Genomic DNA, 13,716 nt, shown 5'->3' on the forward strand with positions numbered 1-13,716 from the left:
TATATAATTATAACTATATAAGTTAACTTTTAATATTGAAAATCATATTGTAATATAAAAGATAGAAGACATTACAGTGATATAAAAGATGCAGAGAAGGTATGAATATTAAAAGCATGACTGTTGCTCTGAACACTGATCCCATACAGTTTGAGAAAGAAAAAACTGTCACAGTCACTACAAAATGTCTTTACACATAGATGATTTTCAGCAACGGCATCTAGAAATACATACGGTATGTCCCATGCTCACACGCAAGGCCATACACCTTTTTTCTTTAATCTGTTTTCAGATTATATGACATAATCTGGTCACTTTGATCAGAGACACAATAATCATTTACTCTCAAATATAATTCTGGATTTACTGTCGAAAGCTAATGGTGGGATGTTGAGAACTTGTGAGAACTTGTTGCCCGTACACTGAAGCTGCTGTGTGGAGGTCCGTGTGGTCTGTGATGACGCTTTGGTAGCATCGACGAGGAAAGGAGTGTGTTTCTGTGACTCGGTGTCCTACACGGCCGAAACATCAGCCCGGGCGTCACAGAATCAGAGTGGCCTTCATTAATATAAAAACAGTTAAGGGAACGGGTAACAGTGCGTACATCTGGGTGCTACGGCCAATGAGAGGTCAACACTCACCGAGCCATGATCTGTCATTTGTGAGCGGCCATCTGCTGTACTTTTCTGGAGAGGTCAGCTAGTTCAGCAGGTGTTAAGGTTACTGCATAGTTGTTTCAGACCCTAGGAGTTCTCCTTGAACAGTTAATAAACATCACTGTCTTATATACTACATATACTATATACTAATACACCATATATTTTCTCTCTTACATGCTCAAATCAAAGATCATCTTCATTCCATAGACAACATTATTTGGTAATTCATTATATATCAATGTACTGTGAGCTTCGATCTTAAACAGTATATAGTACTAAATCATGGTTATAGCATGGTTATAGCATGATTATAGCATGGTTATATAACATGGTTATATTACTCCGAGTGTAAAGACCAATATTTAATGTCACCCACTAAAAATAAAGGATATGCTTGGCATTGATGTCCTGGATGGAGTTTTGTGTCTGCCTCTGGAAGGCCAGTCTGGCTTCACAAATGCAGGGGTCCTGAATCACCTGTGCCTTCAGTTCTTTACATCAGAGTTAAGCACAGGTGATTAGACAAATGCAACCTGTACTTTCTTCACAATTGCATGGAACTAATCTTGTGATGCTAAAATGTTGTGGGGACAATCCGATTTTTATATGATATATGATTCAATTTATATGAATTTTGGATTATGTTATTTTCTTCACATGGATTTCACGGTTTGAAAGCTTTAGTATAAATTATACAATAACCGAGACTTTATTGACTCCATAAATGTCCACTCAAAGACCATCTGTGTTCATAAACATAAATGCAACACTTAGCAATAGCTAATGCAATGCTATGGTTAGGTCATTGCAACATTGCTAGTGTTACATGCTGTTTTGGAAATTGAGCCACAGTGTCGAATCAAAGCTGAATTGATTCACAATACAAACGCATTCACAGACAGATGAGGTCTTGCCCAGAAATCAGTGATGATTCTATTTTTCAAATTTCTCTCATATTGAGGTTTTCTACGTTTCTGTGGAAGCCCAATGTAAATTTCCACTCACCATTACCAATCCATAAACATGGCAATGGATTAACCAATTAAAAAATGCAGACTAGTTACATGAAACACCAACAAACCTTAAAATAATCTAACAACCTGGAGCTTCTCAAGTAACTGAGCGAATGAGTCTAATTCTGTAATCTACTACAGGAATATTCAATCTTGGTTATTGAGTGCTGCAACATCCCTGTAGTTTCTCCAACCACTTTGCCAGGTCACCATTTTTGAGCTGAGCAATCAAGAGTTCTTAACAATGTCTGGATAAGTTTGTCCAGAGTTGAGAACTGAATTGAACCAATGCTATAAAATTGCTCCATTGTAGTGGTGCTATGTGTCCAAGAGATATTGGAGTTGATAAACCAGACTAGATTGGATTTACCTTAAGGGGTAAAATTCAAATAAAATGTGAAACTATATGGTAGGGTGCCTGATTGGGGAGAAGATACAGGACTTGTGCTCTCAGTTGAATATCCTGGTGCACCAGTTCTTACGTGAACACGTTTTCTTGTCTTCATTCAAAACAAAACCCTCCTGGCATTCACAGTGATAGGAGCCATCACTGCTGACACAAATATGGTCGCAGTCATGCCCCAGTGCACACTGGTCCAGACCACCCAGACCTGCAAGAAGCTTTGAGTAAGGCACTAAAGAAACATAAATACCACACAAACACATAAAGTCATTTGAATTGCCTAGTTCACGGGGTCTTACGTGAACAGGTTTTCTTGTCTTCGTTCAAGACATAGCCCATATTGCATTCACAGTGATAGGAGCCATCACTGCTGACACAAATGTGCTCACAGTCATGTCCTATTACACACTGATCCAGACCTGGAATAAGGTTTAAGCAAGATTTCACACTAAAATATACAATAATATCTGAGAAATGTTCTTTCATGACAGCCAGTCTTAAACTACAAAATGGTCATAAAATGGTATGAGTCGAGTCATGACCTTTTATGACACCAGCTAACTCACTGGCACTACTGTCCCCATCATCATCACCACTGGCCTTGAAACATGATCTCCTGTCCTCCATCAACACAAAGCCTGGTGGACAAGTGCAGTAGTAGGAGGAGCCACTGCCCACACACGTGTGCTGACAGTCATGGCCCAGTGCACACGCATCCACACCTGCAACAGGTCACAGCCCTTGAAATACCATATATATATATATATGGTGTGTATATATATATATATATATATATATATATATATATATATATATATATATATATATATATATATATATATATATATATACACATATATATATATACACACCATATATATATATATATATATATATAGAGAGAGAGAGAGAGAGAGAATAGAGAGAGAGAGAGAGAGAGAGCACAAAGAACACATCTAGCAACACAGAGAAGAAGGTCTGAAAATATGTTAAGTGTTAAAATGTTAAGTGTTTTGTAGATACATTAATGAAATTAGTGCTCAGTTAATAAAGGACCTCTCGTCTGAAACGGCCTGTATTTCTCCAAATCTCGTGTATTACACTACAATTTTTCCTACTTCTACATGTTTATATTTTTACAACAGTACACCTCCTTAATTCCTGGAAAATTCTTATATATGTTCCTTTTATGTTTTCTATCATATCAGATTTCTGAGTGAGGATTGGGGCACTATGGTTGGTATAAAATGACTAGCAAAACATTGGATGCAGCTAGAAGCACGTGGCCCAAGTGCAGCTGTTAGCCAGTCAGGTGTGGGTTATCTAGGTTGCCATTGTCACATTGTGGGGGGGGGGGGGGGGGGGGGGGCCCTACCGGTCGCCCCCGGTTACAGCGGCAGCGGTCCTGTTTTTGGTCACGTGATGTTCGTCCCTCAGGTGGGCGGGACCCGTGATCCGTCTCACCTGAGGGTCGTTTGTTCGTCTATATATGTCTTGTCTTTGTACCAGTTGACTGCTGGTTATTATTTCCTTCATTTGGAACAATGCACGGGTTTTTGGTTTGCACACTTTCTATTAAACCATCCTCTTTCCCTGAGACTTGGCGTGATCGCTTCCTTTTTGAGTTGCTCACCCTGCCCGTCACAGCCATTTTGTTTATACACAAGATAAACGCTCAGACTCGATGAATAAGCTGATACCAAAGTGCCAAGACAGGAAATTACATCATGGTCCAAACATTATAAAGGGGAGAGTCCAGCTGCAACATATTTGTTGTAAGGGGAAGCATACGCTTCTGGCATAAACCAAAAAAACGTGCGATTCCTGAAAACAAAGTCAGAGTAAATGGTCAGCTAGACTATTCATGTCAGATCTGTAACGTAAGATCTGTGTATCATTCAAAGTAATTTATATTACTATGCTGCGGTAACATCAGTAATTTATACATGGGTTAGCGATTGGGATATTCTAGTGGAATGTTCTTCAAGATGTTCCTTGAACTACCTTCACTATCACTGTGGCCGTTGCTGATCCAATTTCTGTGTTGTCCAGTGCCAGGGCCAATATCACTGTGGATGGAGCATGTTCTCTGGTCTTCATTCAAGATATAGCCCGGGCGACACTTGCAGAAATAGGAGGGGCCATTTCCAACACAAATATGCTGACAGTCATGCCCCATTTCACAGGCGTGCGCACCTGGAATTTTGCATAAAATGGATAGTGTTGTTCATCATAACAATTCTTGGAGAAAGGTAACGTCTAATTTACTAAGTATTCTACTAAAAAAGGATTTAGAATACTGAGAAACCCATAATGTTTTGTTGTGTCTGTGTGACAATCACTGGATATATCTATTTAGATGCGTAATGTTTAATAAGGACCAATTTCATTTTGGATTTGGTCCAATTTCAGGTTTGTAAATAAGCCATTCTGATGTATGTACAGATGGACAGAACCCGATAAATCTGGTATTTTAGATATAATGGCGAAGCTGAGATAAACGCACCAGCACTGAAGACAATACCACAGAGTATAGGATTGTGGAAGAATGGAGTGGTGTTCACAACCAAATCTGTAAGGATATGTAGCACTGCTTAAAGATGAGAACTTTCAGTTCAGTATGAAGATGTTGATATAGAGAAACACGGTGAGATTCAGCTCAGAACTTGCAAGTCCCATCAGTGATGGCTTTAAAGGAACAATGGTTCTGAATCCTTGAGTCTTCCACTTTGCTTATACACAAGAAACATTACCATACTTAATGGATAAGCTGATGATGTATCAAACATGTGATCAGTACCCAAATTGGAAATTACAGAGTCCCTCTTAAAAAACGTTGCTGTGAGCTTTTTGTAACATGTGTATTAAGGCAAGCTGAATGTTTGTTTCTGAATCTAGGTGAGATAGCGAGGCCAATTCTGTCAGCTTTGCCAGGACAGAAGATGATGCTCTGAGCAGTTGACAGAGGATCGTTCAAATTCATGTGTGCTGCAGTGATGCCAGCAATCTGCACATTGGCTAACATCTAGAAAGTTCTTCAGGGTGCTCCTTTGAAGGCACAATCATGGAATTAACAGAGAACCTGGTCAGTCTACAAGGTAGACAAAGACGAATGCTGTAAGCTGTAGAGATGGTGAAGCTATTTTGTTGGTTTTGACCTCCAGAAAAGGTACAGAAGACGTTCACAGTAAGGAGTTATGCCAAAGCATCTCCTGCATTCTACACCTTGTGTGGGCCACATGCATTGCATAAGAGACCAGTTAAATCCTTACATTATATGTAGCCTAGCACTGACACTAGTAAACCAAATGATATTGAGATTCCTTATCCTAAATCTAAACCTCACTCTATGAAAAGGCATTTTTCATAGTCATTACCATTTTTAGCATATTACACTCACTGGAACTACCTTCACTATCACTGTGGCCATTGCTGACGCGATTACTGTGTTGTCCAGAGCCAGCATCACGGCGAATGGAGCATGTTCTCTGGTCTTCATTCAAGATATAGCCAAGGCGACACTTGCAGAAATAGGAGGGGCCGTTTCCAACACAAATATGCTGACAGTCATGCCCCATTTCACAGGAGTCTACACCTGGAATGAGTAGTAAAGTTTGCACAGAACAGACAGTGTCATGCATCAGAATTCCTGGAGAGAAAAAAAAACACACACCGGTGTACTGCTAAAAAGAAAAGTATTATTAAATATTTAATTAATAATTAAAATCAATCCCATAGTGATTTAGGTGGTTTAGGTGTCTGCATGAAAATGACTGAATATATCTAGCTATATATTAAATGCCAGCTTGATTTGATCCAATTTCATATTTGTAAGTGGGGACTTCCATCTGATGTCTGCCACTCTCAGGTAAGTGCTTTAGTCATTAGATGGACAGAATCTGGTGTCCCAGTGGGAACTTTAATCTCATCTGGGATTGTTGAATTATATAACACATGACCTATATGCTGTTCATGGTGTTGTTTTTTTTTTTTGTTGAATGAATGGATGCATGAAATTTAGTTCTCATAGAAATGTTGGACCTATACAAAAAGGAGAGAGTTTCAAAGCATTTAAAATGAAACTGTACACCCTGCTGTCATAGTATACAGTAAACCCACGTTAGATTGTGAAGAACCATTCAAAATCTAGACGCAAAGGGCTACTGTTTCAGTCTAAGAACATTTTTCCTCATTTCTTTACTACATTCACTACATAGCCCATCTTTTCAAAGACAACAGCACTGCAGATTCGCCAGCTCACAGACCAAACGTTTGTCATCTGTCTCACTAGTCACAGAGAAAATGATGTTAAACGAAACAGATCAGAACAGTGTTGTCTGCATGCTTCGTTCAACATCATTAGAGTTGTTACAAGGCCATCCATCCTAATTCCACACTGGTTTAGCATGGGATGGATCAGTAGTGCCAATCCAGCTGATTGCTCTACTGGATCTGGAAAACATTCATCTAAAAACAGAAGAAATGTTTCATTATACATGTAACTTGAAAATACAGTTGCTCTTGAACACGGGAAATTTTCTAATATGTATCATGTAATGTGTGTTGTATGACTTTCGAGTCATGACAAATGCAACCTTGCATAGAATAGCACAGGCACGGTTGTTTAGATAGGCAGCAGGTCTTTCATAGAAAATGAAAAATGCAAACACTATCTAAATAAAATGGTTAGTCATGTTGAATTACGCGAGCTTTAAAACAAAGCTCGAAAACTATTTTCTTTTGTTTGCTCTTTTACTGTTTCTGTTTTACGTGAGAGTCTTACGTTTGAGGGAGCACGTTTTCTTGTCCTCGTTCAAATTATAGCCCTTCCGACACTTGCAGTAAAAGGAGGAGACACTGCTGACACAAATGTGCTCACAGTCGTTCCCCGCGGCACACGGGTCCATACCTGGAACAAGCTGGGGTTACTGGAGCCATTAACGCCCCCCTAACATGATGGCGACCTGCATGATGAGTCTAATGGCTCCTAACAGAGGATCTTAGATGCTTTTCCTGTGGTACATGATACATATGATTTCACAGTAGAAAGAATAAGACCAAAGAGAAATACAGTGGGGCTGTATCTCCACAAAGACCTTCCAGAAGTTAACGTCACTGTAAATGAAAACATGGTCCTGGTGTTGTTCCTAAATAACCACTTGAGTTGCAAACTTAAGGATGCATGTATCTCACTATGGTGTTTCTGTGTGTTTCTGCTGTTCAAACAAACAAATTGCACGAGCCAACACATTTATAGCGACATTGAACACAGGTTCACTTTTGTTTCCTGAAAAATAATCATGTTATCCTCAGTAAATGAAATTCCACATAAATGTTTAATTGACTAATGAAAAAAGTTCCTAAAAGTTCATATGTTATGTGCAATTTTCTGATCTTAATAAATTGTGGATCTAGAGTAATACTTGATCATTTAAGGTAACACCTAAAAACTTTGCATATAAGGTAACAGAAAAAGAAACTATAATTATTCTTGTAAAAAAACTGGCATAATTGTAATATATAATTATGAGAAGATTCATTTTTGATTAGGGACACACATCTTCTAATTTAAGGTAACAAAAATGCACAGAAGAATTTCTCATTAGACGTTATTCATGACTTTTTGAAGTTCCTGTCAGGAAATTGATTTCCTTTTTATAATCTAGATGTGCTTTTTTAAAGTGATCTGTGAGAACCTTTCTTGGAAAGTCTGACAATAGTAAGATCAATATAAATCTGCTAAACGTTAACAAAATTCAGATGTTTGATGAAATCTTAATATTAACAGAGATTTTCAAACAATAGCTGTACAAATGTCTCAATATTAGACCTGTAGAGGCTGCACTCATGTCTCAAGATTAAACGTCTAAAGAGAAAACAATAATGCCTCAGGCATTATTCCTACCACACAGAGTCTCCCGGAACTTGGAGGTGAGCTTCTCGATCACGCCGTAGGTTTCCACATAGAAGACGTGGTCTTCCAGTGGGTTGCTCGCCATGAGCCTGAGGGAGCCCATGTCAGCGCGGTCCACCCCCACGGCATAGATCTCGATCCCCGAGGCCCGGGCAGCGGCCGACACCTCTTCCACCTGATCCTGCGGACGTCCATCTGTGACAATGATGGCGACCTTCGAGATGTTCTTAGACTTTGGCCGGGCCCCTGATTGTTCGGTGAAGGCTTCATCCATGGCTTTCTTGATGGCCAGACCAGTCATGGTGCCAGCAGCCAGGGGCTCAATGAGGCTGATTGCTTGTTTCATACTTTGCTTCCTGAGGTGATCCTTGAGGAAGAACTCTATTTTGACTGTGCTAGCGTAATTCACCACAGCAACGTGGGTGGCATCGGGACCAATGTCCAGTGTGTCCACCATGTCTGAGAGAAATATCTTGATCTTCTCAAACTCACCTGGACGGACACTACGAGAGCTGTCAATGATAAAGACAAGGTCCAGTGGCCGGCTCCTACAGTTGGAGTCAGTAGCTGAGAACAAAAAATAAATGTTAAATGTGATGAATGATTGTTAACAGTACTTGATAAAGAAGTATGAATTTGCGTATTAGAGGTTTAGTAAGGCATTAAAAATCATCTTCTTTGCATTCACAAACTTGGAGGTGAGCATGAAGCTTAATAGAAGGTGTCCAGCAAACCTAAATCCAGCCCAGTAAAAGGTTGTATATCCCGAATCACATAGAATATCTCGAATCACATAGAATCAATGTGCATGAGGGTAAAGATCCATGAAAGGCCTGGGTTATTACTGATCGGAGTTCTGTGGCCCTATGGCCAAATCACTACTGTCTAACTATGTTCATACCAAGACTGTCACTTTTGGTATAAAGCTCACACGCTATATTTACAGTATAGACTACAGGTTATAGTATATATGTACACTATAGCATATATAGTGTACTATACACTAAACTGTATATTGCATAAAAGTACTAGCATTGTTTCAAGTAAGAGAGACTCAGAAAGGAATGTGAGGAATTTGAATGTCATCTTGGAACACAAGCACACCTGTACTGGAAATGGGCAGAGCTACGATTGCCTGGAGCAGGTGATATTTACAAAAGCAGCTTATTTCAGTGACATTAGGCAAATATTATTAAAATAATCAATAATTATTGATTATTAAATTAGCCAGCTGTGTTTGAATTAACATGTGCATTAAAACAAAACAAATAAACACAACAAACAAGCAAACAAACAACAAATACACTGTAAAAAAGGAGATTCAGTAAGATGACATGTCTTCCTTACAAAAATTTGTGAGTTTATTTTCTCTGACTTGCTTTATGGTCAAGACGATATGAAATGGTGATATAAAAACATAGAAGGTTTCTCTTATTTTCTTCTAGTGCTGTCCTCTCATACATTTACTTTTTTCATTGTTGTTAAATGAAAATTTTTGATGAACACAAAATTGGATTGATGATGTCATATTCCTGAATCTACCTGTAAAACCGGGAAAAGACACGTGCTGCTTTCATGTGAATGTGCTGAGCCTGGCTAGTGGATTATTCAACAGATGGATTCTACCTGTCCTCTCTGCGATGACTATACCACCATGTACATTGCCGGGACCCTCTGGCTGGGCTGAGGTTGTATGAGGATATTGCTCTGGTGCCAGAATGGATGTTGGCAAGGACTGGGTTGAAGTGGCATCAGGGTAGGGTTCTGGTGTTACAGTGGACTTAGGCAGGGATAGATCTGGCAGCAGAACTGAGGACACCCAGGTCCAGGAATAAATAGGAGGTGATGTTGTTGGTTGTACGCTTGTTGATGGAACAGTTGTTGCCATGGCTGGTTGTTCAGTAACTGTTTGGACTGGGCTTGCTTGTGACTGGACACGGCCTCCAAGAGATTGCTTTGGATCTACAAGTGATGGTTTTGGGAATAAACTTGTTCTTGTTCTAGACTGTTCTGGAACTATAAATGACAGTTCTGGAACTACATGGGATTGCTCTGGATCTTCAAGTGATTCTTCTGAACCTGCAAGTGCCTGTTCTGAAATGTCTAGTGGTTGTTCTCGGCCTGCAAATGATTCTTCTGTAGTTGTAAGTGGTTGCTCTGGACCTGGGAAGGGTTGTTCTGGAATTATGTGAGATTGTTCGTGGCCATCAAACGATTCTTCTGTAACTGGGATGGGATATTTTGGTCCTATAACTGGCACTGGTCTTTGGCGGCAAATTACCGGTGCCCATTCACCTTTCAGATGTTGGTTTGCCACTGATGGAGACTGCTCTTTGTTAGGTGATAAGTCTTTTTGCCGGTTATAAACATTGGGAGGAGAAGGACTCAAGTGTCCGAGATAGCCTATCATTTGTGGCAACGTCCTTGGCTGGTCTTTGCGAGGGTTGTGCAGTCCATTAGTCCTATAATAACTGTTGTGTACTATGGACCACCGACAGGCAAAAGTTGACAATTTAGTGAGACAAAGAAGGGACAGTAAAACAAAGTTGTTAGATAGTTTGAAAATATTTCAGTATAATTCATGCCCCCTTAAAGTTACAACCTTAGAAATGACTGTTGTCACAGAGGCATAGAATTCCTTGCAGAAACATATTATACAGGTATTTTTTGTAAACATACATGCACTTAATGTTTACATTAAGAATGTTTTCTTTGTGGATGCCTGTATAAATGCAATTCAATCTGTGAGACAGATTTTAAAACATAAATGTACATTCCACAGTATTGTAAATGAAAGTGACAGATATAAATCTCTAAATGTGAAAAGTAGAGCAATCAAGTTTGTGGATTTAAAGTACAATGCATCAATAATAGTATATTATAATAATAGTATATAGATAATAGTTTCATTAGCATACAGGGACACTACAAACATCCCAGGTATTTGGGAAAGACTGACTCTTCCTGTATATAATTATCAGTCTATTAATAGTCTAATCTACACTGAGAACCATGGTCTTAATGCTGGTACTTATGCTACAATAATGATCCATGCGAAACTCACTTATATTTAAGTCAGATTACAACTTCACAGTTTTAAATTATGTTTAATGTTATCATTTGCTTTAATTAAAATAAACATACCTGCTGGATTAAGTGGCTTTGGTGGTAGTCTGGCATTTGGTGGATTACCATAATTTCTTCTTTGTGCAAAACTTTGAGCTAAAATCTGCGGCACATCCTTGACATCGTAGCTCTCGGAAACATCCAACTGGAGAAATGAAAGGAAATAAAGAAAAACTCCAAAACAGGACTTCATTGTGTCTAGGTGCTCTTCCCACTGTGTGAATTCTTGTTCTGTCCTTACTTCTGACTGACACTCGCGTGGTGGTGACTATTTGTACGCCTCTGTTTGAAAATGTGTAAAATTCTAGTCCAATCCAAATATTAGAGGGGCGGATACTAAAATGACATATGATAAGATTTCACCCCATGAAAGTTTTTTTCTAATCTAAATCTAATTTTATGTCACAGTGACATTTCTTTCTCTGAAAATATTATTTTTTTCTCTGAAAAAAAAAGCCTTTCTCTGAAGGCTGTATATAATATAATTTTGAAAATAAAGGCCAAATGTAATTTGGGAACGTTGTTAGCTTATATCTCATTCAGAATAATAATATCTGATATATATATATATATATATATATATATATATATATATATATATATATATATATATATATATATATATATATATATATAATAGTGTGGAGTTTAAATATTACATACTTCACAGGTTAGTGAACAGAACAAACCCTGAAAAAGAACAGCTGTCGAGTCCATTCAAAACCAAAAAACGTATGGAGTCATATTTCCAGATTTTATTGATTTCTTTTTATTTTTGTTAGGCTACTATGAGAGCTAGAGGCTTACTATGGTAATTCCAGTAATTCCACATACCTCAACTGGGAAAGAGTGAAAAAAGGTTGTAGTACTAACAATTCACTGGTAAGCTTGTTTAATTTTTATAGACTTGATATTGGAAAACTAAATACATTGCTTCGTAAAAATAGTTGGGCTACAAACTGAATCCATGTAAAGTATGCCTGTAGGCTACACGTACGCTGAATTGGGCAACCTTTTGCATTGAAATGCCCGTTGAACTGGCCTTCAGAACGTCGTCTGTTGATATGTGGACGCACTCCGAGCCGCTAGGCGGCGCTAATGTAAAATAGTCCCTTAAGAAAATCACAACACGGGCACCAAGAAAACGTTTCGATACAGAGATGCACGGAGGGTCAGAGGCGATGACACGCCAGTGCCAAACGATACTGAATAACGCTCACAGCGAGTTTAATGGTAACAATTTTAAACGGGCAGAGGAATTGTACACAGAATTCATCAACATCTGTACCAAAAGCAGGTGATAAAGGAGTAACGTTAGTGTCTTGTAACTACTAGCTAGCTGCTCTACAGCAAATAAAGTCTCGTTAACTCAGCAAGTTGATGAATCATTATCAGTTTGCTGAAATATAGTGCCTGCTGTAGTGTACAAATATTTATCCATGCACATAAGACTAATTAACTCAGTGTGAGTCCTTGTTGCTCTGAGAAGTTAGCATTTTCTTTATAAGTATAGCCTATTCAATTAACTTTAAGCCAGGATAACTCCCAAAGTCAAATATTATGGTGCTAAAACAACGTAAGCATGATTACTTTACAGGACATACGAGTGTGAGGACCTGGCGGTGGCCTACAATAACCGAGGCCAGGTCAAGTACCTCAGGGTTGACTTCTACGAGGCAATGGACGATTACAGTGCAGCCATACAGGCAAACGGTCTATTTGAAGTGCCATACTACAACAGAGGATTAATTCGTTATAGACTGGGTATGTGTAGAAGACTAGACCTACATCTGTCTAGCATGGGTGGCATGTTTACAGTAAAACACCAAGACCTCCCCCAACAAACTGGCAACTTAATAAATCTTTATTGTAAAAGGTAGCAGAACTATTATGGATGGGAAGGAAACAATTACAGCATTCTGCTGATGCCACATTTTCTCTTCAGGAAGTGTGGAACTATTAAAGGACGTATTGATGAGGCAGTCTAGGATACATTGAACAGTCTAGGATAAATCTTTATCTGGGAATCCAGCCCTTGAGCAAGTAATGTCAATGAGAAAATGATTAATTGCACAGAATTTTGAAATAAGTTTAATTTTTTATATTTCTTTTCAGGTTTTTTCCAGGAAGCTGAGAGTGATTTCAAGAGGGCATTGGAAATAAATGCTGGTTTTGAAGATGCCAGACAAAGTTTGAACCAGACAGTCCTCGATCGGGAAGCAAAAATGAAAAGAGGCTATTAATGGCATCCAGAAGGCCATGATCTGATCACACTTTACTGTAGGATAGGACAGCACAGAAGCCCTTCCAGTTTAACATTTATGTTGGGATGAATCTACAAGATTCCTCTTGCAAATTCCACACGATATATAAATCTATATAATAGCGTGTGTGGGTGTATATACTTGTATGATTTGTCAATTTTTTCAGATTTTATTAGAAGATCCTGGCTTAATCAGCTAATCCCCAATGCAATAGTAGCACATGGCATTAAATGTACTGCACAATAAAGACTGAAACATTATTATTAATATTATCAAAATGTGTTGTGGTTACCCTTGGAGCACAGAGTTTGTGTTTAATAAATATTTGGTAAATTAC

At 38.6% G+C, this 13,716-nt stretch overlaps 2 protein-coding genes across 2 annotated transcripts; one reads left to right on the forward strand and one right to left on the reverse strand.

The window, feature by feature from the left end:
• Positions 1 to 80: 80 nt before the first annotated feature.
• matn3a (matrilin 3a) lies at positions 81 to 11,335 on the reverse strand. Its single transcript, XM_077016241.1, has 11 exons — positions 11,134 to 11,335; positions 9,616 to 10,470; positions 7,981 to 8,556; positions 6,859 to 6,984; positions 5,485 to 5,670; positions 2,642 to 2,797; positions 2,375 to 2,494; positions 2,155 to 2,283; positions 1,052 to 1,150; positions 642 to 702; positions 81 to 558 (listed from the first exon to the last, which is right to left on the reverse strand). The coding sequence occupies exons 1-10, from the start codon at positions 11,306 to 11,308 to the stop codon at positions 656 to 658; spliced, it is 2,469 nt and encodes an 822-aa protein (XP_076872356.1). The 5' UTR covers positions 11,309 to 11,335; the 3' UTR covers positions 81 to 558; positions 642 to 655.
• A 912-nt stretch (positions 11,336 to 12,247) lies between these two features.
• On the forward strand, positions 12,248 to 13,646 carry ttc32 (tetratricopeptide repeat domain 32). The gene is made up of 3 exons (XM_077016242.1): positions 12,248 to 12,412; positions 12,713 to 12,879; positions 13,231 to 13,646. The coding sequence occupies exons 1-3, from the start codon at positions 12,276 to 12,278 to the stop codon at positions 13,356 to 13,358; spliced, it is 432 nt and encodes a 143-aa protein (XP_076872357.1). The 5' UTR covers positions 12,248 to 12,275; the 3' UTR covers positions 13,359 to 13,646.
• The last annotated feature ends 70 nt before the right edge of the window (positions 13,647 to 13,716 follow it).

This window comes from Brachyhypopomus gauderio, chromosome 9 (genome assembly GCF_052324685.1).
Source record: "Brachyhypopomus gauderio isolate BG-103 chromosome 9, BGAUD_0.2, whole genome shotgun sequence".
Taxonomy (NCBI): domain Eukaryota; kingdom Metazoa; phylum Chordata; class Actinopteri; order Gymnotiformes; family Hypopomidae; genus Brachyhypopomus; species Brachyhypopomus gauderio.